Genomic DNA, 22,443 nt, shown 5'->3' with positions numbered 1-22,443 from the left:
TGTGGTTTGAAGCAGAACGAGATCATCTCTGCGTTCGGCTGGAAGGAAACGAGGGCGATTCGACGCTCCCGGCGAGCTTTCGTCCTTTGCCTCCACACCCTCACCTTCACCCTTCACCCTTTCTTTCTTCTTACAACCATGTCTGCCGGTCTTCTCAACATCGCCAGCAAACTCGCTGGTGAGTTCCATTCCTCTCTCTCTTGAGACTGCTCTCGATGGCTCTCTCTCCTGCCTGACGTCCTCCTCCCCCCTTCTTTCCCTCTCTCTCCCCAGTCCCTGCCTTCATCGGTGTTTCCGTCCTCCAAGCTTCTCTGTACGATGTTCCTGGTGGATACAGGGCTGTCATGTTCGACAGGTTCTCTGGAGTTTCCGATGTCGTGAGTACTGGCTCTTCAAACGAAGGGGAAGGACTCGACTCTTTGAGCTCAACCCCTTCCTCTCCTTCCCTCCCTCTCCAATCGCCTTCCCCCTCGCTGACTTTTACTATTTTTCGCATAGGCTACCGGAGAGGGAACTCACTTCCTCATCCCCTGGCTGCAACGAGCTATTCTCTACGACGTTCGAATCAAGCCTCGGGTGAGCTTCAAGCTTCCTTTCCCTCCTTCCTCTGCTTCCTGAATCGAGCTCACCCTTCGCCCTCCCTTCCTTCGCTCCTTCCTTTGCTACTAGAACATCACCACCACCACTGGATCCAAGGGTAAGCTCTTATCTCTTCCTCTATGCTCCCTCTTTGAGCAGCTCAAAAGCTGACTCGTTCCTCGTCGATGCAGATCTCCAAATGGTCTCCATCACCCTTCGACTCCTCTCCCGACCCGACGTCGACAAGCTCTCTACAGTTTACCAGGTTCGTTCCCCTTCCCCCCCTCCTCAAACACCTGTCAACTGTACCCCGAGCTGATTCTCTGCTTCCTCTCCCGTTTCTCTCGACGATCAGAACCTCGGACAAGACTACGACGAGCGAGTCCTTCCCTCCATCGGAAACGAGGTCCTCAAGGCCATCGTCGCTCAGTTCAACGCTTCCCAGCTCATTGAGGAGAGGGAGATTGTAAGTTCTACTTCCCTACGCCGTCCGCAAACCTCGCAGATTTCAGAACTGACCGTTCCCTTTCCTCGATCCCAACCGATACAGGTCTCCGCTAGGATTCGAGCCGACCTGCTGAAGAGGGCCAAGGAATTCAACATCAAGCTCGAGGATGTTTCCATCGTGAGTTCTGCTCTATTTCGCGTTGACTTTACGTTGGGAGGAAAAGAAAGAGTTGGCTGATCTCTTCGATCCTTCGTTCTCGTCCCTCGCCAGACCCACATGACTTTCGGAAAGGAGTTCACGACTGCTGTCGAGCAGAAGCAGGTGCGTCTTTTCGACTCCCTCTTAGCGAGAACCTCTTCGAGCTGAGACTGACCCTTTTCCCTCTCTTTCAGATCGCCCAACAAGACGCCGAGCGAGCAAAGTTCATCGTCGAGATGGTGCGTCGTTTCCCTCCCTCTCTCTCTCTCTCTCTCTCTTTCCTCCTCCTTCTCGTTTCCTGACCCTCTACCCTCCGCACCTCCTTCTTCTTTCCTTCTCAGGCCGAGCACGAACGACAAGCCAACGTCATCCGAGCGGAGGGAGAGGCAGAGGCGGCCACGACGATCGGACGAGCGCTCGACAAGGCTGGAGAGGCCTTCGTGACGTTGAGGAGGATCGAGACGGCCAGGGAGGTGGCGACGACGCTGGCTGGATCGAGGAACGTGACGTACCTGCCGGCGAGCAGCGGGAACATGTTGTTGAACGTGGGAGGAGCTTGAGCGAGGGTGAGGGAGGGGGAGAACGAACGACGCACGAGGAAATCTTCATGAAACCTGTCTTTTTTTCTTTGGAACTAGGCGTTGATGTGTGAGAGAGAGGTGTGCTTGCTGGTTAGGGGTTAGATCGGATCTGTGAAGAAACGAGAGCAAGCAGAACGACCTGACTGGGCTCTCAGCGAGCTCTCGTCTACGTTCTCGATCGCCTCGCCATCGCTTTCCTGCAAGATATGGGCAAAAATATAGAAGGAGAGAAACTATGCTGCCCTCACGCTCATGATATTGCAGACTTGTTGGTTAAGAAAAATGTTCAAAAAGGCAGAGGACGAGGTCATCGCCCTGCTCTCCTCCCAATCCCCCAACCACCACTTGACTCGTTGATCCTTCCTTCGTCTCTCTCTCTCTTCTTCCTTTCCTCTCTCTCTCTCTCTCGGTCTCTTCCTCTCGTTGGTTCTCTTGCTTCCTTTACGGTCTCTCTAGGTCAGTCCCTTCAAATCCCTACTTCCTTCAGTCCATCCCTCGTTCTTTCCAGCGAGGTCGAGCTTCAAAAAAAGCGAGACGAACGAAGCTCCTTTCCCTCCTTCGCTTCTCTCATACTGACATCTATCCCTTCTTCTTCTCCTCCCCACATATCTGCTCTCCCCTCTACTCTCATCCAATCCTCGAAATTTCTACAACCCTCCTCAACCCTCCCACGGATCCCTTCGAACCTCGTTCCTTCCCGACCTTACAGCACTCTCCTCTCTCTCTCCTCTCTTCTTCTCTCTCCCTCTTCAAATAAACGAAACACAAACATGGACGCTCAACAAGCAGCTCTTCAGGCCCAACAGCCTCCTTACGATCCCAACGGTGGAGCGAACCAGCAGCCTGGAGCCGAGGGAGATGCTCCTGTGAGTGAAGAAGCTCAGAGCTCTTGATCTTTGGAGAGAAGGGGATCGGAGGAACATCGACTGACGAAGGGTCCCTTGCAACTTGGTTGCATGTGTGTGCTGCGTCGATTAGCGGTGAGTTTTTGGGTTGAGAGAGTGTTAGCGGGGCCAGGAAGGCCAGGAGAAGAGAGACGAGAGCTCGAGAGCTGATTTCCTCCTTCCTTCCTTCCCCTTCCTCGTTTTGTTTCGATTCGTTCAGACGAGCTCATCTCTACGTCGGAAACCTCTCTCCTCGAGTCACTGGTACGTCCTGAAACCCATTTGTTCTCCCGTCGCCTCTCGCTCTCCTTCCAACTCTTGCATTAGTTCGAAACGACCTCCTTCGGTCCTGACCTCGTTTTCGTTTCGTTTCCTTTTCCAGAGTACATGCTCACCGAGATCTTCGCCGTCGCCGGACCCGTCCAGAACGTCAAGATCATCCCTGACAGAAACTTCCAGCACGGAGGTCTCAACTACGGTTTCGTCGAGTAGTGAGTCTTCAACGAAGGAATCGAAGGGAGGGAAAGAAAGTCGAGCTGATGTTTTCTCTCTCTTTCTTCTAGCCACGACATGCGAGCCGCCGAGACTGCTCTCCAGACCCTCAACGGTCGAAAGATCTTCGATACCGAGATCAAGTGCAACTGGGCCTACCAGGGACAGCAGAACAAGGAGGTTCGTTCACCACAGCTTGTTCTTCTCTCGTCGCGGGTTCGAGAGCTGACCGCGGCTCCCTCTCCTTTCTTTTCCCTACTTGAAGCAGGACACCCAAGGCCACTTCCACGTCTTCGTTGGAGATCTCTCTCCTGAGGTCAACGACGAGGTTCTCCAGAAGGCTTTCGGAGCGTTCGGAACCCTCTCGGACGCGAGAGTGATGTGGGACATGAGCTCTGGTGAGTTCGAGGTCAATCTTCTCGTCTCCCCTTCCTTCTCGAGCTGACTCGAGCTTCGTTGGGTGAAAACAGGCAAGAGCCGAGGTTACGGATTCCTCGCTTTCAGGGACAAGACCGACGCTGAGCAGGCGATCGCTACCATGAACGGAGAGTGGCTTGGATCTCGAGCTATTCGAGTCAACTGGGCTAACCAGGTTCGTTCCTCCCTCCCTTCTCTCCCTCTATCTCGAGCACGAAACTGACTTCTTTGCTTCGCTATTGGTATCGAGCAGAAGACCCAGACCGGAGGAGCCGCTCCTGGACCTGGAGGAATCCCTACCGCTCCTCGAGTCGGAGGCGCAGGAGGAGCTCCCGCTCCCATCAACTTCCAGGGTGGACCTTTGAGCTACGACGTCGTTGTTTCTCAGACTCCCGTCTTCAACACCACCGTCTACGTCGGAAACCTCATCCCTTACACCACCCAGGCCGACCTTATCCCTCTCTTCCAGGTGAGTTTTAGGACGCGTCGTTTTTCGACTTCTCGACCACCTCTCCTTCGAAGACCTCTGCTGCTTTCGATGCTGACGCTTTCGTGCGTGTATGTTCCCTGCTTCTTTCTCTCAGGGCTACGGCTACATCGTCGAGATTAGGATGCAGGCCGACCGAGGATTCGCTTTCGTCAAGCTCGACTCGCACGAGAACGCCGCCATGGCTATCGTTCAGCTTCAGGGTCAGCTCGTCCACGGACGACCTGTCAAGTGCTCTTGGGGCAAGGACAGGTGTGTACAAACCCTCTTCTTCTCTCTCGCTCGATAGATAGTTGGAGAGAAGCGAAGCGAAGACGAAGAAGCTGAACCGTTTCCCTTTCTCGACGCGTCTCTAACAGGATGTCGACTGGAAACGACGGACAGCAGCCCGGTGGAGGAGGAATGGGAGGTGCTCAGCCCGGAGGAGCTATCCCTCAGCAGTACGGTATGGTGAGTTGGCTCGTCCTCCCTCATTGAACGAACGAAGAACGAGAACCCGACGAGCTGACCCTCGGTCTTCCTTCCTTTCAATTATGTAGCAGCCCGCTATGTACGGAATGCCTCCTAACGCCTACGGACAGTACGCTTTCGCTGGATACCCTGGTTTCCAGCAGCAGGGACAGTGAGTAGCTCTCTCTCACTGCAGTCGAACCGTGAATGTCGAGACGCGACGCTGATTCGACTCGTTCCTCTCTTTCTTCTTTCCTCGAAGGCCTGGAGCCGCCGCTGCCGTTCCCGGACAAGCCGATCAGGCTCAGGACCCCGCCGCTATGGCTGCTCAGCAGGTACGTTTCCCTTCGTCTCGTCTCGTTCGAAGTCTTGACGCGTCTCTCGTTTCGTTCGAACGCTGACGGTCTCTCTCCTTCTCGTTCGATCCTTCTTTCACTGCAGGCCTACTACCAGCAGCTCGCCGCTCAGTCGATGGCCGCTGGAGGAGCTGGTGCCGCCGCTGGTGCCGCCGGGTGGGGTGACTTTTACGGACAGGCCCAGCAGGGTCAGGCTCAGAACCCTCAGCAGTAGATGATCGTCTTGAGTTTCGTCGCCACTAAACTAGAGATTCGTTTCTTCTCTTCTCTTTTTTTTCGTTTATGTTTCTCTCTCCCTCTCTTCTTCTCTTCTTCATCTCCTCCTCCCTTCTTTTATCTTTCCCTCCTGCTCTTGCACTTCTCTCCTCTCCTCGTCTTTCCTCTCTCTTTTTTGGGATATGGTTCTTTCTGCTTCCTTCATTCTTCACTCTCACCTCGTGTACACCCGTTCTTCTCCCTCTCTCTCTCTCTCCTACTCCTTCCCTCGCACACTTTTGCACAACCCGTCCCCTTTTTCTTTTCGACTCAATTCTTTCCACTGGAAACGAATCCACCTCGTCCCGTTTCTCTTCCAAACTCCCTCCCAAAACAACCTGTAGCATACGGTTTAGGTCTTTAGTAGGTGCTTGACGATGATGAGATTTTCTGCTTCAACTCGAATGAGGGAGAGAGAGAAGTTCGTCGCGTCGTAAAACAGAAGTAGATCTACGTGGAGAGCGAGTGCTTGAGAAAGGGTAGATAAGTTAGGATTCTAGGACGTGTACTCTACGCAGCCCCAAGAAGTAAGAGGTAAGATAGAGCGGTTGCTATATAAGCGAAGGAACGAAATCGAGGCGCGTCGGACGAACGAAATCAAACGCGTCCCTCCGAGCGACCTTCCTAGAATCTACCGAACAGACAGCCCAATAGAAAGAGTCCTCGCCAGCCTCTCCAGAGGCGTATCCTTCTCCTTCGTTGGTTCCGCCATCTTCGACGCGTCCACCTTCCCCTTCAACCACTCCCTCTGTTTCGCCCGCTTCAACTGCGTCCGCCTCGCATCCTTCAGAGCCTGCCTCAACCCCTCCCACATCTCCGGGTCGTTCGCCTTCAGGTATCCGTTCCACAACTTCACGTTCTCGCCGAGGAGAGGACGCATCCTCTCCAACGTGGCCTTCAACTCGTCGTACGTTGGTCCTCCTAGATCCGACATGGCTCGATGAGCTGTGAGAGCGAGAATCCATCCTCGAATCGGGAGCACGCGTTTTGAAGGAGGGGTTTTGGGACTCGGATCGTTCGGGTCGAGGGAGGAGAGAGGTGACGGAGAGGAGGAGGGAGGAGAGAGGGTTGGTGCTGGTTCGGGTGCGAGGTGCCAAAGAAGTGATGGAGGGACGGTGGAGTCACGATGTTGGCTGGAGGAGGGGGTGCAGCACGCGCGAGTTTGTTGTAGGGCCAGATCGAAGAGGCTTTGACCTTCCTCGGAGGGGAGAGTGAGGGAGAAGAGCTCGAGGGATTGGAGGGCGAGGATTGGATCGTCGTAGACTGAAAAGGGGAGGGAGGAAAGGTGAGACTGGATGGTTTGAGGAGATAGCGGTGGTGGTGATATTGGAGCTGGTGGTATTGGTTCCGAGGGAGAAGAAGAGGGGGAGGAGGAGGGAGAGCCGTCGGGAAGGTTGGATCCGGCTGGTGGTGGACGATGAAGATCGATGAGGTTTTGGAGGAGTCTTCGGGGAGGCGTCGTCCTGACCGTCTTCCAGATTCGAAGATTTCTAAGCTCCTCAGGAAGACCAGCGAGACTGATCTCGAGATCCTCCTTCCCGTGCTCTCCCAGCGAGAAAGTGGTCCCCATCGACCACTCGAACTCCGGCTTCGTGATCAGCCCGACGATCTTCTGGTAGTTGACTTCTGCTAGCTCCCTCTTCGTAGGCTCCGTATCCTCCATCGGACCTCTGAGGAAAGCGTCGAAGGCCCGAAGAGCGAGAGCGACGATGACGGGATCGCCGGGAAAGATGGCAGGGTCGATCTGGCCCAGGCGAGAGACGAAGCCGTCGAGCTCCTCGATGAAGCCTGGAGATTCGAGACCATTGGGATTGGAGGGATGAAGGCGATGAGTTGGAGGTGTTGAACGGAGGAAGGAGGTGTAGCTGGATAAGACGCCGCGAACGAACCAAGGAGGATGGTGACGGAGGGACGAGGCGGGAGCGAAGAAGAGAGCTCCTGGCGTTTGAAGAGGCAACTTCATGAGAACCTTGAGAGAAATCCGAGGACATCTGAGGGTGACAGATCGTACTACAAAGGAGGCAGGGACGGAAGGAAGGAAACGAAGTCGAGTCAGAAAAGGGTGAATGTCGAGACGCGTCGACGAGCTTCGAAGGGAGGAGAAAGACGACTCACTGCAGATCGCCTGAATCTGCTCCGGCTGCACATTCAGCCCATCGTCCACCTCCTTCACCAGCAACTCGGCAGCGTCGTGCAGATCCTTCTCGTCCATCTCGTAGATCCTCGACGCGTCGAAATCCGCCTCGGCTTTCCGCCCGAGTTGGATCTCTAGCCTCGAGCTCTTAGGTGGAGACGGATCCGGTTTCTTCTTGAGTGGAAGGGAACTCTTCTTGAGTGGACGAAATGGTTCCTGCTTGACGTGCCGACCCAGTGCAGACGGCGTAGAGCTCAGATCCAGCGAGGAGGGAGAGAGGGGGTTTGGTGTTCGAAGGGACATGAGGACGTCTCTGTCAATTTGAAGACGGGAAATTTCGAGAAGGTCAGCTCAATAGTTCTCTGAGGATGTGATCCTCAGTCTAATGTCGAAATCTCTGCTAGATCTGTGCTCTGACAAGCGATGGGAACGGAAGACTCACTGGTTCAAACGAGCCTGAACCCTCAACTTGTAGTCGACGGTGTAGTCCTCGTCTTCGTCGCCGAAAGTGGATGGTAACGGGGCATCCTGTCTCGAGCCGTATACTGGAGTGATGGATCTGAGGAATTGACCCGAGGAGGAGGAGGGGAAACGGCGAGGAGGGACGTCGAGGGGAGTTCGAGGAGTGCTGAGGGAGGTTCTTGGGGAGTAGGTTCTCGCGGAAGAGGGAGATGATAGTGGCGAAGAAGTGATGAGGTTTCCGTAGGAGTTGTAGGCGGAGACCTTCCAAGGGGAGCGGGAGGGAGCGAAAGACGGTGTGAAAGCAGGTCCGTTGAGATTCGGTTTTGGTTTTGGCCGAGGGAGAGACCTTGCGAGCTCATTCGTTTGACGAGCGAAGAATTTTTCCTCCCTGAAAGAGCAGAGAAGAGAAGAGGTTAGGTCAGTATACGAAGCAGCCTTGATGTGTGCTTGACTCTGAAGCAAGACGAGCGTGGGGGGAGGCTTCGAGCAAGAAGAGAAAGAGAAGAACGAACTCCAGCTGCTGCTCCAACCTGGCTCTATAGCTGCTCGGGACCTTGGAGCCCGAAGAAGACGATGGATCTGACTCTACGCCATCTTTTAGAGGTGAGAGGGAGTCCGCCTTGGTGTTCTGGGACGAGGAAGAGGACGAGCTTCGAGCGAAGGGAGGGAGGGAGGAGGAGGAGGGAAGGAGGTGTCGACGAGGTGTCGTTCTCGTTGAGTTGAAGGCTGTCGAAGACGTCGAGCGGCTCATAGCCGTTTTCGACTGCTCGATGTAAAGTGAGGTAGGAGGGAAGTTCAAAGAGGGGCTGCAAGTTTTGGGTTGATGGAGTTGAGAGGGAAGGGAGGAAGGAGCGACGACGTGAGCTCAACGAAAAGCTCGGTCGTCGAGGTTTCCTTTGTTTCTCTCTCACCCATCACTCGCTCTAGCAGCGGCAAAACAGACACCACCAGCTCATCCTCCAATCTCCAAACTTTTCTCTTGGACTTCAAGCCTGACGTCAAGAAAATCATTCTCAGCTGGAACCTCCGAAGGCCAGCCTTTCCTCGCGGCCTGTTTGACCTCCTCTCCTCCCTCGACTCTTCCCTCCCCTTCGAGCTCTTCTCGATCTCCAAGCTAAAGCCTCTATCGCTTTTGCTGTTTCGGTGTTTCAAAGGTTTGAAGTCTGAGGTTGAATTGCTGAGCAGACCCGAGGGTCTCAAGGCATCTCTTACCGAGGATCTCAAAGTTCTCGATCTCTCGCACCCGCTCGCACGAACTCTCCTCCTGCACATCCTGGAACTCTCAATCATCTAGTCTTAGCTCCCTTCTCACCTCCAGCATCTCCCTTACCCCAACCTCTACCCTCTCCCCAACTCGAACGTGCTCCTCTTCCTTCAACTACCCCTTCCCTTCACCAGCAGCAGAGGAGACCTCCCCGCTCTGATCGTTCGACACGCCCTGCCGACGACCTCGAAACAACCGACGAGCCTTCCTCCCGCCTCCCTTGACCTCCTCCTTCCAACAATCCTCAGTATGAGCCCAGCTTGACTTCCCACTACTCATCATCATCAAGAACGGCTCGGACAAGCTCCAACGACCGTCGTCGCAGTCAACTCTCCTCCTCATTCGGTCTCCCCTCCCTCTGCCTCTCTCCCGTCCTCCTCAACCAACCGCACCTCCAGCCAGCTCTCCTCTCCACGGTTAGTCGATTCCTCGTTCAACATATCGTAGTGAGCTGACTGCGCCTTCACTTGTCTCCAACCAAGCAGATGGAACCCAAACCTCGCCTCTTTCCCTCCCTCACCTCCTCGCCGTACGAACCAAACAACTCCTCCTCTTCGTCCTCGTCTTCCTCCTTCGAAACCTTCTCTACCTCGACTGCCTACCTCCCCATCGACGAATCCTACTCCCCTCCTCGCTCCTCTCCAATTCCCATCCCGTTCTCCCCGCCGACCTCCTCCCTGCGGTTCGAGATCTACTCTTCCTCCCCACTCCCCACCAAACTCGCCCAACCCTTCATCATTCGACCTTTCAAGGCCCACCTTGAGAAGGTCAGAGATCTCCTCGGATACCTTCAACTCAGCATCGGAAGCCGGTCTCAGTCGAGGATCGTTTGGTCTCTCGAGTCACTGTCGAGTCTCGACCTGAGGATCTCTCGCACGATTTGCGATGTCTTGACTCGATTGGCGCTGGGTGAAGGGGAGTGCATGATGCTGGACTATCTTCGCTGGGTCAGGGAGATGGTGAAAGAGTGCCATGGAACGCTGGAGCTGGTGAAGGAGAGGGAGATCGGCTGGGAGGCCTACGTCAAGTCGCAGGTGAGTTTTTAGACGCGTTTACGAGTTGACGTCAATCAGCAGTCCTGACCCTTTCCTCTTTTTTTTTTTCATTTCTTTCCTAGCTCGACTTCAACCTTCGCACCGCCATCAACTCGATCGGACTCGCTGATTCGGGAGCAACGTTCGCTCTCCTGGAATCGCTCAAGGGCTGGGACTCGGAGTGTGCGAGTGCCGTCGAGATGGTTCTCTTCTCGAACGTGCTCAACAACGAGGAGAGAATCATCGAGATCAAGAGGATACAACACAGGATCACGAGCCGTCAAACCATCGTGAGTCGCATCCGCCTCCTTCTTGCCTTCTTCGTCTTCGACACGCGATTGACCGAGACTTCGCTTTGCTCTTTCAGTTCCCCGTCGACGATCAACCTCCCACTCTCTCCATCCCTCAACTATCCTTCCTTCTTGCACCGATCCCTTCCCGTGCCCAACACTCCCCTACTTCACCCACTCCCTCCACTCTCCCTCTCCCTCTCGTCCCAGCCGTCGCGTCGTTGTCGTCAAAGACAGTCGCCCACCCTCCTCGTCCCTCTTCCAACACCCTCTCCAACCTCACTCTCATGATCGCTCAGTCCGACCAATCTACTCTCATCAATGCCACTTCGGAAACGACCCTCTTGGGAGAGAAAAAATCCGGTGCTCCCTCCTCTCTCGACGGGGAGGAGATGGAAGACGAGGACGAGGACGAGGACGACGAAGATTCGGAACCTCCCTCCTTCGCCGAATACGACGCCGACGATCTCTCCTCCAACGACAACACCGATTCATCCTCTTCCTCCAACACCACCCTCAACTCTACTCCCACCTCCCAGACTTCCCTCGAAGCACAACTCCTCGCCTTCCCGACCCTCCTTCACCACAAGACTATTTCGCTTCTGCTCGGACGGCAGGAGGAGGACGAGGAGGGGAACACAGGCTTTTGAAGAGAGTCGGCGAGAGGGAAGTGGGGACGACGGTGGCTTTGACGGGGGAGGAAGAGAAAGGAGGAGGCTGGAGAGGGTGGAGGGACCGCACGACGCAGACGCACGCTTTTATACTCTCGATTTGTTGTAAACACTAGTCTAGCTACGAAACATACTCTAATGATCTTAACGACTTGATTCTCTGGGTCTGGATACAAACGCAAGATCTCCCTTCTGCGAGAGAGAGCGCCTCGCGACTCCCCGTCGGTTCTTGTTGTAACAGAACATCAATAATAGCTCAAGAGTCCAATCTAACCGAACGTGTAAAAAATGCAAACCTCCCTTCGTTAAATGATCTATGCAACTGGACGTCGAGCTCTACCAACCAGCAAGAGCGGTTCCAACGACCGCTGCTCCCAAAGCCACCCAACCTCCTGCATTCACGATCCTTCTTGAAGCGGCTCCGGTGGTAGAAGAGTTTTCTGGAGCTGAGGAGGTGATCCCAGGAGACTCGGAGAAGTCTCCAGCCAGCTGTCCGGTGACGTACTGGACTCCGAGAGTCGAAAGGGAGATCGTGTCGGAGGTGTTTTGAAGGAGGGCGTTGAGGGGGTTAATCTGGGGGAATAAAAGCCAGAGAGTGAGCAAGCGATCAACGGGGAAAGTACATGGAGCTTAACTCACTCCTTGAACGTCTGAGAGATGGAAGAAAAGAGGAAGAGGAATTAGCAAGCGTAAGAGAAAGAGAAAGAGAGAGCCGACGAGACGCGTCGAAACTCACTCATCATCGCTCCGAACTGTTTGAAGAGATGATCGAGTCAGCTCCAGCAGAGTAGAAGATAGGCCGTAAGGGAAGTGATGACTCACGAAAGAGTATCTCTCCACAAAGTCAGCAGCCTGGAGGAAAGCCTGGCACTGTGCGAGCGCCGTCGAAATCTCCTCGGCGTTGAGTTGGGATCCTCCGTTGAAGTCGTGGAAAGCGAACTCAGTGATCCAGACAGGAGCAAGGAAGGTATCGTGCCATTGAGTCACGTAGTCTTCGAACCCCTGGGCGGAGGTCGAGTACCTGTTTGACGAAACCGACGCGTCGAGCTCGAATCAGCGCCGGAAAACGAGAGACGTGCGAAACGACTCACCAGTGAAGAGGGTAGAAGTCGGGAGTACAAGATCCGTTGCATGCCGTAAGGAAGTCCTGAGAAAAAACAAAGAGAGATCAGCTCAGCGTCGAGAGAGAGAACGTGGAGAGGGACGGAATGGGTTTGAAGCTCACCTTCATCCAAACGGCACCATCGGGAGCGTTCGTCGTCGCAGGAGCTCCCAGCCGGTATCCTTTCGCTCGAAGAGGCTCGAGATCCTAAATCACGCAAAAGGGCTGCCGTCAGTTCGAACGCAAGAGAGAAAGAGCTCGGGCTCGCGTCGACAACGAACCCTGATCCAGAGAGCAGCGCCCTCCTGCGGGGTCATGAGAGCCTGGAAACGAATCATGATCAGATGTGCGTCTCTTAGATCGATACAAACAGCCAATGTCGCTCACCTGTCCTGCCAGGTTGGGCTCGTTAAAGGCAAGGATCTCCTTGAGAGGGGTGAGGGTCGTGCTGGACCAACCTCCCTCCGCTGCTGAGACGAAATCGTCACTCTGACCCGGTCCCCAGAGCTGAGGAACGTAGTCGATATCGAGAGCTTTGGATTGCTCAGCGAACTCAGGACTCCAAGTGTAGTACCCTGACGAGGCGAAAGCGAAGAGGTCAGACGCAAACCAAACAACAGAGAGAGGTCGAACCTCGCACCAACTCACACGAGATGTTTCCTCCTCCAAAGATGTCCATCTTGATCCAGTCTGAGTTGGGCCATGCGATTCCTGCTTTGATTGTCGACGAGGTTATGTTGGGCGACGGGATGATGATGGAAGAAGTCGAGTATGAGAGGTTGGGAGAAGAGGAGGAGGAGGAAGAGTTGGAGGTCGAGTTCGTGGACGGAGTCGAGGTCGTGTTGACGGCGTTTTGACGAGGAAGGAAGGGAGAAGCTGAAGCTGAAAGAGCGAGGAGGGGGAGAAGGAAAGCAGAAGTCATGATGAGGTTGAGGAGATGGTTGTTGGAGGAGAAGGAAGGACTGATCTCAGCTGAGAAAGAAGCAAAGAGAGCGAGGGCGCGTCATTCAGGGCTGAACTCTCCGCGTCTTTTAGGGGTGATTTCTTTCTCCTTGGAACAGTCGCGTCATGCACGCGCTATTAGGGAAGAGAAGATGAGGTCTCCTTGGGAAAGAGCGGAGGAGGAAGAAGACGAGGAAAAGAATTGGACGAGATCAGAGTCGAAAGCATTCAGAGCGTTCTCAGGGAGTCTGTAGGCTGCAGCAAGGAGAGGTGAGAGCTTGAGAGCGCAAGTCTATCATTGAGATGAAACCTCTCCCAAGGTCAGAGTGGTCAAGAGAAGGACGAGGGACCGTCGAGCTCACGTTTCGGATGTCCCTGCCCTCTCGCTCATCAACGACCTTCCGGACCAGGAAGGGTCCAATAAGAAGAAGAACGAGCAGACATGCGTGTTCGATGAAGGTTTCGTGGTAGCTGTGAGCCTTCTCTCTTCCGAAAACAAGAGGACGAGGTCAGTCGAGGCATCGGACGCGAGGCGTCGGCGAATCGGTCTGTCTGCTTCCAGATTTTGCTCACGAATGATGACCTGAGTCGTTGTTACTGCACGCTCAGTTCCAGCAAACATCGTCTGACGAAAAAAAATTGACCAAGGAGAGCGGTCGGAAAGGTCAGGCGAAGGCTCGCTCCTCTGGCCGAAATGCTGACCTCACCTTTCCTTCCTCCCTTCTTCTCCCTCGCCCCAAACCGCATCTCCCAGCAAACCCACTGTTTTGCTTCTTTGACCATGGCTTCCACCTCCTCTCGCTCAGTCTCGATCCTTCGATCTGCCCTCTCCTCCCCTCGACTGGCAGCCTCTACTTGTTCGTCAGCAGCCTCGAGAGTTGCGAGCTCTTCCTTCTCCTCCTCCTCCTCCTCCACTCGATCCTTTTCCCTCCTCCCTCGACTCGCTTCCAGGTCTAGGACACCTTTAGCTTCCTCCTCGAGACTTTCAGTCACTCCTCAACTCTGTGAGTACATCTGCTTTTCGAGTCTTCAGGCCTCAAACGATCTTGTTTCATTGGCCTCTTGTCCCCTTCCCTCCGCATCCTCTTTCTAAACCTCCTTCCCCTTCTGTCCCCTGCTTCTTCTCCTCCCAGCCCGCTCCCTCTTCGTCCAAACGCAAACCACCCCCAACCCCAACTCCCTCCAGTTCATCCCCGGAACCCCGGTCCTCTCCTCCGGTGGAACCCACGAATTCCTCACCCCCCAATCCTCCCTCGCCTCGCCTCTCGCCACCCGCCTCATGGCCATCCAAGGCGTTCTTTCCGTCTTCTACGGACCCGACTTCGTCTCGGTTCAGAAGGACGAAGATACTCCCTGGTCGCTCATCAAACCCGAGGTCTTCTCGCACATCATGGAGCACTTCTCCTCGGGCAAGAGTCTGTTCAGGGAAGGGTCGAAGGAGTCGAGCTTGGAGGAGGAGGACGGAGAGCCGGAGGATACGAGGATCTTGGATACTGATTCGGAGGTGGTGGCGATGATCAAGGATCTGTTGGCTTCCAGGATCAGGCCTAGTATCATGGAGGATGGAGGGGATTTGGAGTACAAGGGGTTCGATGAGAGGGAGGGAGGATCGGGCCTGGTGACGGTCAGGCTGAAGGGGAGTTGCAGGGGTTGCTCGAGTAGTGCGATTACGTTGAAGAGTGGGATTGAAAGGATGTTGATGCATTACGTGCCGGAGGTGAAGGGGGTGGAGCAGGTGAGGCTCTCTTCGAGGTCGAGCGAACGCGCGGGAGAGGGAAGGAGACGGGTCGAGCTGACCTTCGTTTTTGGCTTCCCTTTCGTTCTACTGCAGCTCGTCGACGAGGAAGAGCTCGTAGCGCTGGATGAGTTCACCAAGTTCGAGGCCAAGCTCGCTGCTAAGCAGGCGTGAGTGGTTTGTTCGCGTCTCTCCTGATTTGTTCTCGAGAGACTCCGAGCTGACTTCGTTCGTTCGTTCTGTTCTGGCAGTGCTGCTGCTTCAGCATAGGGACCTCTGGCCTACATCTACGATATGATCATGATCTCGTGCGAAAAACTCCAATGCTCTCTCGCTCGTAGCACCAGTCTCGAGCGGAAGATTAAGACGAGCTCGCTTTCGACCAGCCTTTCCTTCCCAGCTCTCCTGCAAGACAGCGGAGAAACCCAATGAGCTCGCTGAGCGAAGAACTTTCAGATTTGAGCCTTAAGGTATCCGAGTGAGCTGCTACTATTTTTCGGAGTCTAAATTAAAAGTCACACTCCTTCAAAGGAAGACGCGTCGATGATTTGTTTTCGCCAGCTCTCTCCTCCAACCGCTTCGACCTCCTCAAGACCTTCCCTTCCCCTTCCCTCCTCTCTCCCTCTCTCTTCGCCTTTCCCTCTCCCTTCTCTCTCTCTTCGATGAGTGACTCTGACGAAGATTCCATCCTCGATCTCGGGGACGACTCTGAATCGGAAGGATACGCTTCAGCTTCTCCTCCTCCAAAGAAGAAGGTGAGCCTCCCCTTCCCTTCCTCTCTTCTGCTTCGTGGCTCTTCTTGGATGGCGGGTGACAGAAGAGGGTTTCGAGGTGGGATCTGAGCTCGTGAGGACGAGCATCGGGATTGAGAGGGAAGGGGAGGGCGAATGGAAAGAAGGGAAGGAGGAGGGGAAGTGTTGTTGACGGAAGGGAAGGAGGGAACGACGTCCCTTCTTCTCGCGCCTATACCTCCTCCCACATACCACCCACATTCTTCTCTTCTAAATCAGCGTCCACCTCTGTATCTTATCTTTCATCCCACCAACTAACACAACCGCTCCTTTCTTTCTTTCCCTCTTCCAGGCTGCTCCCAAACCGAAAGCCTCCTCCTCCGCTGCTGCCTCGAAGCCCAAAGCTGCTCCCAAACCCAAAGCCGACAAACCTCCAGCAGCGAAGAAGGCCAAAGCTCCCCTCAAGCAAGCCAAAGCTTCTCCCAACGGTACTCGATCGGACGATGACTCGGATGCCGACATGAGTGGTGCTGGAGGAGGAGGAGGAGATGTGGACGAGTTCGACGGCATGTCCAACGGTGCGCCGACGCCTGGAGCGAAAGGGCTGGGAAAGAACCTCAAGGAGTTGGGAGGTCAGGCTGGGAAGGGGAAGAACGCGAGTGAGATGTATCAGAAGGTGAGCGCTTCTTCTGTCTCTGGATCGTTGGGTTGAAGGGAAAGGAGGGAAGGAGCGGAGGGAAACGTCGAGCTGACCTTCCTTTGTTGTTCGAAACAGCTCTCTCAAATCGAGCATATCTTGAAACGACCTGATTCCTACATCGGGTCCGTCCAGTCCCTCACTCAGATGATGTGGGTCTTTGACGACGCGTCCAAGAAGATGGTCTTCAGGTCAGTTCTTCTCAAACCCCTCTTTGGCTCGTCCCCTCCCCTCCTCTCCCTCGCTCGAGCTGACGGCCGTTTCTTCGCCGTTGCGTTGCTAGGAACGTCACCTTCGTCCCTGGATTTTTCAAGATCTTCGATGAGATTCTCGTGAACGCTGCCGACAACAAGGTGAGCGATCTTCGCTTTCTTCGAAGGAGAGAAAGGAGGAGAGAGGCAGAGGGCAGGGCGTCGCTCGAGCTGACCCTCGGTTCCCTCTTTACTTCGCTCAGATCAACGACCCTTCCATGGACCAGTTCAAGATCACCATCGATAGAAAGAGCAACGTCATTTCGGTCTACAACAACGGACGAGGAATCCCCATCCAAATGCATCAGAAGGAGAACATGTACATTCCGGAGCTCATCTTCGGAAACTTGTGAGTCCTCCTCCCCTCCTCGTCGCGTTGCCTCTTCAGATCAGTGCTGATGCTTTCGACTCTTGACTGCTACAGGCTCACCTCCTCAAACTACGACGATGACGAGAAGAAGCTCACGGGAGGACGAAACGGTTTCGGAGCCAAGCTCACCAACATTTACTCGATCAGCTTCAGTGAGTCGCTTCACGTCCTCTCTTCCTTCCCCAGCTTCGTCTGACTGGCTTTGTTCCTTCCTCTCTCAGCCGTCGAGACCGCCGATAAGGACTCGGGACTCAAATACGTTCAGACGTTCTCGGAGAACATGTCGAAGAAGACGAAGCCCAAGGTTCGTTCACGCTCTCTCTTCTCTCCCTCTCTCTCCCTCCTTTTCTCTTTGACGCTGACCTTCGACCCTCCTTCTCGTTCTCTCGCCAAACAGATCACCCAGAACCCCAAGGGAGAGGAGTACACCAAGATCACGTTCCAGCCTGATCTCGTCCGATTCGGAATGGACACCATCGACGACGACACCGCGTCCTTGTTGATGAAGCGAGCCTACGATATGGCTGGTACGGTTCGAGGAGTCAAGGTTTGGCTCGATGGAACTAGGTTGAAGGTTGATGGGTTCAAGAAGGTTCGGCGTCTCTCCCTCCTGTTTCCTCCGTCTTCGACGCGTCGCTAACCTCGTCGCCCCCTCTTCTTCATTGCCCTCCAGTACGTCGAGATGTACCTCTCCTCCGCCGCCGACGCCGCTGCCGACGCAGGAGCCGAGATTCCCAAGACGTCGGTCATCTTCGAACAGATCAGTGAACGATGGGAGGTCGCCTTCGCTCTCGCTCCCGAAGGTCAATTCCAGCAGGTCTCGTTCGTCAACTCGATCTCGACCATCAAGGGAGGAACTCACGTCGATGCTGTTGCTTCTCAGCTTTCCGATAAGCTGTGAGTGGCTTTCAATCTACTTCCCTTCCGACGTGGAGTACTGACTCGGGCTTCTCTCTTCGTCGTTCGCCAGTCTCGACCCCATCAAGAAGAAGAACAAGGCCGCTCCGGTGAAGGCTCATCAGATCAAGAACCACATGTGGATCTTCGTCAACGCTCTCATCGAGAACCCCGCTTTCGACTCTCAGACCAAGGAGACGCTCAACACCAAGAAGTCGATGTTCGGTAGCAAGTTCAACCTCAGTGACGACTTCGTCAAGAAGGGTGAGTTTCGAACGCGTCTCTCTCTCTCTTCTTCTTCATCCCTCGTCCGACGCTGGTTTCCTTCTTTTTCTTCGACGTTATACAGTCACCAAGTCTGGTATCATTGACAACATCCTCTCGTGGGCCAAGTTCAAGCAGGACAAGGACATGAAGAAGACCGATGGAGGAAAGAAGGCCAGGTGATTCTTCGAGACTCCTTTCTTCCTCGTCGCCTCTCTTCGTCCTGACTCCCTTTCGTTTCAACTCTCCCCCTCACAGGATCTCCGGTATCGTTAAGCTTGAAGACGCCAACAAAGCCGGAACGAGAGACGGGAAGCTCTGCACCCTCATCCTTACCGAGGGAGATTCCGCCAAAGCTCTCGCCGTCGCAGGACTCGACATCGTCGGACGAGATCACTACGGAGTCTTCCCTCTTCGAGGAAAGCTGCTCAATGTTCGAGAGGCTTCGGGAGAGCAGTTGATGAAGAACGTGGAGATTCAGTACATCAAGCAGATCATGGGGTTGAAGCAGGGGACGATCTACTCGACGGTGGATGGGTTGCGGTATGGAAGTTTGATGATCATGACTGATCAGGTGAGTCCTCTCCTTCCTTTCCTTCTTGTGCTTCGACGAGAGACTGACCGCCCTTTTCGTCCGTGTCGCTTCGAACGTCCTCAGGATCAAGATGGATCGCACATCAAGGGGCTTCTCATCAACTTCCTCGACCATTTCTTCCCTTCGCTCCTCAAGATCCCTGGGTTCCTCGTCGAGTTCATCACTCCCATCGTCAAGGTTAGCTTCTTCCTCTTCTCTTGCTAACGTTCCTCGATCTCTCGAGAATCGTCTTGACCTTCTTCGTCTCTTCCTCGATTGCTCGACGCCAGGCCACCAAGGCGAAGACCGAGAAGTCCTTCTACACTCTTCCCGAGTACGAGACCTGGAGAGAAGAGAACAACGATGGAAAGGGGTGGCACATCAAGTACTTCAAGGTCAGCCTATCTTCTTTTCACCCTCCGAACGAGGCGAGAACACGTCGCTGACTCTTGCTTCCTTTTCCGTCTCTCTTCTTCAGGGACTGGGAACGAGCACCTCCGCCGATGCGAAGAAGTACTTCAGCGACATGGGCAAGCACATGCTTCAGTTCGACGTCACCAAGGACGGAGATCGAGATCTCATCGACCTGGCGTTCAACAAGAAGAAGGCCGACGATAGGAAGGAGTGGCTTCGACAGTTCAGGGTTCGTTCTGCTTCCTCCGCTTCTTCCTTCGTGAATCGAATGCTGACCTCTTCCTCGCATCATTGATCTGCAGCCTGGAACGTTCCTCGATCAATCCATCAAGGTCATCCCTTACTCGGACTTCATCAACAAGGAGCTCATCCTCTTCTCCATGGCCGACAACGTTCGATCCATCCCTTCCGTTGTCGATGGTCTCAAGCCTGGTCAGAGGAAAGTCATCTACGGTTGCTACCTCAAGAAGTTGAAGGGAGAGATCAAGGTCAGTAGGAGTCCTCCTCTCGACGAGTCTTCGTTGTTCGATTCGAAGCACGAGAGCTAGACTGACGCGTCTGCTTTCCGTTTCGTCCCTCGTTTCACTTTCAGGTCGCTCAACTCGCTGGATTCGTCTCCGAGAAGACCGCCTACCATCACGGAGAAGTCAGTCTGACGGGAACCATCGTCGGTCTCGCTCAGGACTTCGTCGGATCCAACAACATCAATCTTCTCGTCCCCGCTGGACAGTACGGAACGAGGAACGAGGTTCGTGGCCTCTTTTCTTGCTCTCTCTGCTTTCGAACTAACCCTGACCTTCTATTCTTCGGTTTCGCTTCACAGGGAGGAAAGGATCATGCCGCTGCTCGTTACATTTTCACCGACATCCCAACCATCAACCGAGCCGTCTTCCACCCGAGCGACGACCCTCTTCTCGACTACCTCACCGACGACAACGACAAGATCGAGCCTGCTTGGTACATTCCCGTCCTTCCTATGGTTCTCGTGAACGGGGCTGATGGTATCGGAACTGGTGAGTCGAGCTTCCAAACTTCCTTTCTTCGAGAACGAAACGAAGAGACGCGTCGAACTGACCGTCGTTCGTTCCTGTCCTTTCTCACAGGTTGGAGTACCTCGATTCCCAACTACAACCCTACAGATATCGTTGAGAACCTCCGACGACTCATGAAGGGAGAGGAGATGGTGAAGATGACCCCTTGGTTCCGTGGATACGGAGGAACCATCACTCGAATCGCCGACGACAAGTTCTCAGTCTCTGGAACGCTCGAGAAGGTCGACGACGAGACCATCGAGGTCACCGAGCTTCCCATTCGAAAGTGGACGATCGACTACAAGGCTATGCTCGATGCTTGGGTCACTGCGACCGACAAGGTTCCTGCTTCGATCAAGGTGAGCTTCACCTTTCCTCTCTCTTCCCCTCCCTCGAACTGACCATCTCCTTCCCTTCGATTCTCTTCAGGCCTTCGACGAACACCACATCGGGCAGAAGATCAAGTTCAGGATTGAGATGACTGCCGCTCAGATGAAGTCTGCCGAGGAGGAAGGACTCGAGAAGAGATTCAAGATCAACTCGACCATCAGTACCACCAACATGGTCTGCTTCGATCCCGATGGAAAGATCAAGAAGTACACCTCCCCCGAGGAGATCATCCTCGAGTTCTACGACGTTCGAGTCACTCACTACGTCAGGAGGAAGGTTCGTCTCCTCCCTCTTCCCACATCCTCGTCCATTCCCTCGACGCGACGCTGACCTTCCTTCCCTCGTCCCTCTTCGTGATCTCACAGGAGAACCTCACCAACGAGTTGACCGACCAGTTCGAGAAGCTCTCCAACCAAGCTCGATTCGTCACGATGATCATCAAGAGGGAACTCAACGTCTCGAACAGGAAGAAGGCTGCCATCGTCGACGATCTTCGAAAGCTCAGCTTCCGACCTTTCCCCAAGGCGAAGACGGCTCGAGCTGCTGGAGAGGAGGAGGACGCTCTGGAGGAGGCCGACGAAGGACTCGCTTCCGACTACGACTACCTGCTCGGAATGGCGATTTGGAGTTTGACGGAAGAGAAGGTGAGACGCGTCTTTCTTCCTTCTCTTCGAGAGCCGCCGCTGACTATCTCGTTTTATTCTCGCTTCCCTCTTCCCTCAGGTCAACGTCCTCCTCAAGCAACAAGCCGACAAGGAGCACGAACTCAACGAGCTTCTCAAGCTCTCGCCGACTGATCTCTGGAACGCCGATTTGGATCGATTCCTCGAGGAGTGGGAGGTTCGTCTGTTCCCCTTCCTCTTCTTTTAACTTGTCGTTCGACGACCTCGAAATCTGACTTCTTTCCTCTCTTCTCTTCCTTTACAGTCCGTCCTCGACACCGACGCCAAAGTCCAAGCCTCCGGAAAGGCCATGGCCAACAAGGGAAAGGCGAAAGCCATCGCTGCCAAAGCCATGTCGAAAGCCAAGAAGGGCAAAGCTGCTGCTGGATCGGACGACGACGACTCGGAGGACGACTTCATGGACTCCAAGCCCAAGAAAGCTGTTCCCGTCAAGAAGGCCGCTCCCGTCGTCAAGAAGGAGACTGCCACCGCTCCTCCTCCCGTCAAGAAGGCTCCCGTCCCTTCGACTTCGGCTACGATCATGGACGTCGACGATGATGATGAGGAGGTGGTCAAGAAGGTGGTGAAGAAGAAAGCTCTTCCTGCTGCTGCCGCTGCGAAGAAAGCTCCTACGCCGACCAAGAGGAAGGTTTCGTCGAAGAAGGTCGTGAAGGAGGAGTCTTCGTGAGTTCTCTTTGTTCCTCTTCATTCAGATCCTTCTCTCGCTCAATCATCGCTCGTTTGCTGACTTGATTCTCGTTGTTCCAATGAAACTGCAGCGACGAGGAGAGCGAGGCTGAGGATTCCGAGGACGACTTCGACGAAATCAGTCCTGTAAAACCTTCGAAGATGGCCAAGACCTCCAAGAACAAGAAGCGAATGGATTCCGACGAAGACGAGGAGTCCGAGGAGGAGGAGGAGGAGTCTGACTTCGAGGAAGGTTCGTTTCGTTCCGCCCTTGGTCTTCCAGTCGTCCTTCTCCCTTTGCTCGACGCTGACCAGACTCTCGCCCCTTCTTTCTTCGCACAGCACCACCCGTCAAGGCTAAGGCTGTCTCGAAATCCAAGCCTAAGGCTTCTGCTCCCGTTTCCGGCGAGGACTCGGACGATGGTGAGTCGTCGCGCCCCTCCCTCCTTTCCCTCCTCGACGTCGAATTCGACCTGACCTGAGTTCGTGCATCCTTCGCCGAAAGCAGCTCCTATCAAGCCTACTAAAGCCAAGCTGGTCTCCAAGCCCAAGGCGAAGCTTCCTGTTTCGGATGAGGACGAGGACGAGGGTGAGTCTCCTTGCTTCTTCTCCCTTTCCTTTTCTCCCTCTTCTTCTCGAGCCCAGACTGATCTCGACTCTCTGTCTTGCTCTCACCTTCTCTAGCACCCGTCCA

At 54.5% G+C, this 22,443-nt stretch overlaps 8 protein-coding genes across 8 annotated transcripts; 6 read left to right on the top strand and 2 right to left on the bottom strand.

The window, feature by feature from the left end:
• Positions 1-25: 25 nt before the first annotated feature.
• On the top strand, positions 26-1,852 carry PHB1 (prohibitin subunit PHB1). Its single transcript, XM_076638932.1, has 10 exons — positions 26-178; positions 274-377; positions 499-576; positions 670-697; positions 771-844; positions 935-1,045; positions 1,130-1,204; positions 1,298-1,348; positions 1,420-1,464; positions 1,567-1,852. The coding sequence occupies exons 1-10, from the start codon at positions 139-141 to the stop codon at positions 1,783-1,785; spliced, it is 825 nt and encodes a 274-aa protein (XP_076500015.1). The 5' UTR covers positions 26-138; the 3' UTR covers positions 1,786-1,852.
• Positions 1,853-2,130: 278 nt separating this feature from the next.
• BDY24DRAFT_378435 (RNA-binding protein) lies at positions 2,131-5,546 on the top strand. The gene is made up of 13 exons (XM_076638931.1): positions 2,131-2,262; positions 2,516-2,676; positions 2,916-2,954; positions 3,073-3,181; positions 3,254-3,362; positions 3,448-3,580; positions 3,653-3,774; positions 3,853-4,068; positions 4,184-4,338; positions 4,446-4,536; positions 4,626-4,708; positions 4,799-4,871; positions 4,978-5,546. Exons 2-13 carry the CDS (start codon positions 2,577-2,579, stop codon positions 5,104-5,106), a joined length of 1,359 nt encoding a protein of 452 aa, XP_076500014.1. The 5' UTR covers positions 2,131-2,262; positions 2,516-2,576; the 3' UTR covers positions 5,107-5,546.
• Positions 4,775-5,562, top strand: BDY24DRAFT_205537 (uncharacterized protein). Its single transcript, XM_076636483.1, has 2 exons — positions 4,775-4,871; positions 4,978-5,562. The coding sequence occupies exon 2, from the start codon at positions 5,107-5,109 to the stop codon at positions 5,509-5,511; it is 405 nt and encodes a 134-aa protein (XP_076500013.1). The 5' UTR covers positions 4,775-4,871; positions 4,978-5,106; the 3' UTR covers positions 5,512-5,562.
• BDY24DRAFT_378433 (uncharacterized protein) lies at positions 5,540-8,620 on the bottom strand. The gene is made up of 4 exons (XM_076638930.1): positions 8,256-8,620; positions 7,724-8,131; positions 7,263-7,594; positions 5,540-7,157 (listed from the first exon to the last, which is right to left on the bottom strand). The coding sequence occupies exons 1-4, from the start codon at positions 8,492-8,494 to the stop codon at positions 5,779-5,781; spliced, it is 2,358 nt and encodes a 785-aa protein (XP_076500012.1). The 5' UTR covers positions 8,495-8,620; the 3' UTR covers positions 5,540-5,778.
• An 872-nt stretch (positions 8,621-9,492) lies between these two features.
• Positions 9,493-10,981, top strand: BDY24DRAFT_412333 (uncharacterized protein; the record flags this gene model as incomplete). The annotated part of the gene is made up of 3 exons (XM_076643042.1): positions 9,493-10,041; positions 10,125-10,331; positions 10,409-10,981. The coding sequence occupies 3 exons, from the start codon at positions 9,493-9,495 to the stop codon at positions 10,979-10,981; spliced, it is 1,329 nt and encodes a 442-aa protein (XP_076500011.1).
• Positions 10,982-11,824: 843 nt separating this feature from the next.
• On the bottom strand, positions 11,825-12,840 carry BDY24DRAFT_325721 (glycoside hydrolase family protein; the record flags this gene model as incomplete). The annotated part of the gene is made up of 6 exons (XM_076637061.1): positions 11,825-12,023; positions 12,094-12,149; positions 12,228-12,311; positions 12,386-12,427; positions 12,492-12,679; positions 12,753-12,840. Coding segments are annotated over 6 exons (657 nt in total), but the record flags the coding sequence as incomplete, so codon positions are not given.
• Positions 12,841-13,746: 906 nt separating this feature from the next.
• On the top strand, positions 13,747-15,167 carry NFU1 (Nfu1p). The gene is made up of 4 exons (XM_076638929.1): positions 13,747-14,050; positions 14,180-14,781; positions 14,878-14,951; positions 15,033-15,167. Exons 1-4 carry the CDS (start codon positions 13,828-13,830, stop codon positions 15,049-15,051), a joined length of 918 nt encoding a protein of 305 aa, XP_076500009.1. The 5' UTR covers positions 13,747-13,827; the 3' UTR covers positions 15,052-15,167.
• Positions 15,168-16,080: 913 nt separating this feature from the next.
• On the top strand, positions 16,081-21,270 carry TOP2 (DNA topoisomerase 2; the record flags this gene model as incomplete). The annotated part of the gene is made up of 21 exons (XM_076637243.1): positions 16,081-16,188; positions 16,288-16,400; positions 16,493-16,562; positions 16,664-16,809; positions 16,885-16,982; positions 17,052-17,134; positions 17,228-17,422; positions 17,504-17,727; positions 17,801-17,991; positions 18,077-18,170; positions 18,250-18,565; positions 18,650-18,763; positions 18,856-18,960; positions 19,044-19,208; positions 19,282-19,467; positions 19,572-19,727; positions 19,803-19,992; positions 20,083-20,369; positions 20,440-20,676; positions 20,766-21,044; positions 21,124-21,270. The coding sequence occupies 21 exons, from the start codon at positions 16,081-16,083 to the stop codon at positions 21,268-21,270; spliced, it is 3,504 nt and encodes a 1,167-aa protein (XP_076500008.1).
• Between the last annotated feature and the right edge of the window lie 1,173 nt (positions 21,271-22,443).

The sequence above is a fragment of the Mrakia frigida genome (genome assembly GCF_051309035.1).
Source record: "Mrakia frigida strain ATCC 22029 unplaced genomic scaffold BDY24scaffold_4, whole genome shotgun sequence".
NCBI classification, from domain to species: domain Eukaryota; kingdom Fungi; phylum Basidiomycota; class Tremellomycetes; order Cystofilobasidiales; family Mrakiaceae; genus Mrakia; species Mrakia frigida.
This window is presented reverse-complemented; position numbering and strand designations above follow the sequence as displayed.

What these genes read in the sequence shown, in the direction of transcription:
- PHB1 (XM_076638932.1), top strand. Translation starts at nt 139, where the DNA reads ATGTCTGCCGGTCTTCTCAACATCGCCAGCAAACTCGCTG. An exon ending in CATCGCCAGCAAACTCGCTG is followed by an intron (nt 179 to 273) that starts GTGAGTTCCATT and finishes CTCTCTCCCCAG; the next exon opens with TCCCTGCCTTCATCGGTGTT. An exon ending in CAAAGTTCATCGTCGAGATG is followed by an intron (nt 1,465 to 1,566) that starts GTGCGTCGTTTC and finishes TTTCCTTCTCAG; the next exon opens with GCCGAGCACGAACGACAAGC.
- BDY24DRAFT_378435 (XM_076638931.1), top strand. Translation starts at nt 2,577, where the DNA reads ATGGACGCTCAACAAGCAGCTCTTCAGGCCCAACAGCCTCCTTACGAT. An exon ending in CGAGGGAGATGCTCCTGTGA is followed by an intron (nt 2,677 to 2,915) that starts GTGAAGAAGCTC and finishes CGTTCAGACGAG; the next exon opens with CTCATCTCTACGTCGGAAAC. An exon ending in TGCTCTTGGGGCAAGGACAG is followed by an intron (nt 4,339 to 4,445) that starts GTGTGTACAAAC and finishes CGTCTCTAACAG; the next exon opens with GATGTCGACTGGAAACGACG.
- BDY24DRAFT_205537 (XM_076636483.1), top strand. Translation starts at nt 5,107, where the DNA reads ATGATCGTCTTGAGTTTCGTCGCCACTAAACTAGAGATTCGTTTCTTC.
- BDY24DRAFT_378433 (XM_076638930.1), bottom strand. Translation starts at nt 8,494, where the DNA reads ATGAGCCGCTCGACGTCTTCGACAGCCTTCAACTCAACGAGAACGACA. An exon ending in AGGTTGGAGCAGCAGCTGGA is followed by an intron (nt 8,132 to 8,255) that starts GTTCGTTCTTCT and finishes CTGCTCTTTCAG; the next exon opens with GGAGGAAAAATTCTTCGCTC. An exon ending in GCAGATTCAGGCGATCTGCA is followed by an intron (nt 7,158 to 7,262) that starts GTGAGTCGTCTT and finishes CCTCCTTTGTAG; the next exon opens with TACGATCTGTCACCCTCAGA.
- NFU1 (XM_076638929.1), top strand. Translation starts at nt 13,828, where the DNA reads ATGGCTTCCACCTCCTCTCGCTCAGTCTCGATCCTTCGATCTGCCCTC. An exon ending in TTCAGTCACTCCTCAACTCT is followed by an intron (nt 14,051 to 14,179) that starts GTGAGTACATCT and finishes TTCTCCTCCCAG; the next exon opens with CCCGCTCCCTCTTCGTCCAA. An exon ending in AGGTGAAGGGGGTGGAGCAG is followed by an intron (nt 14,782 to 14,877) that starts GTGAGGCTCTCT and finishes GTTCTACTGCAG; the next exon opens with CTCGTCGACGAGGAAGAGCT.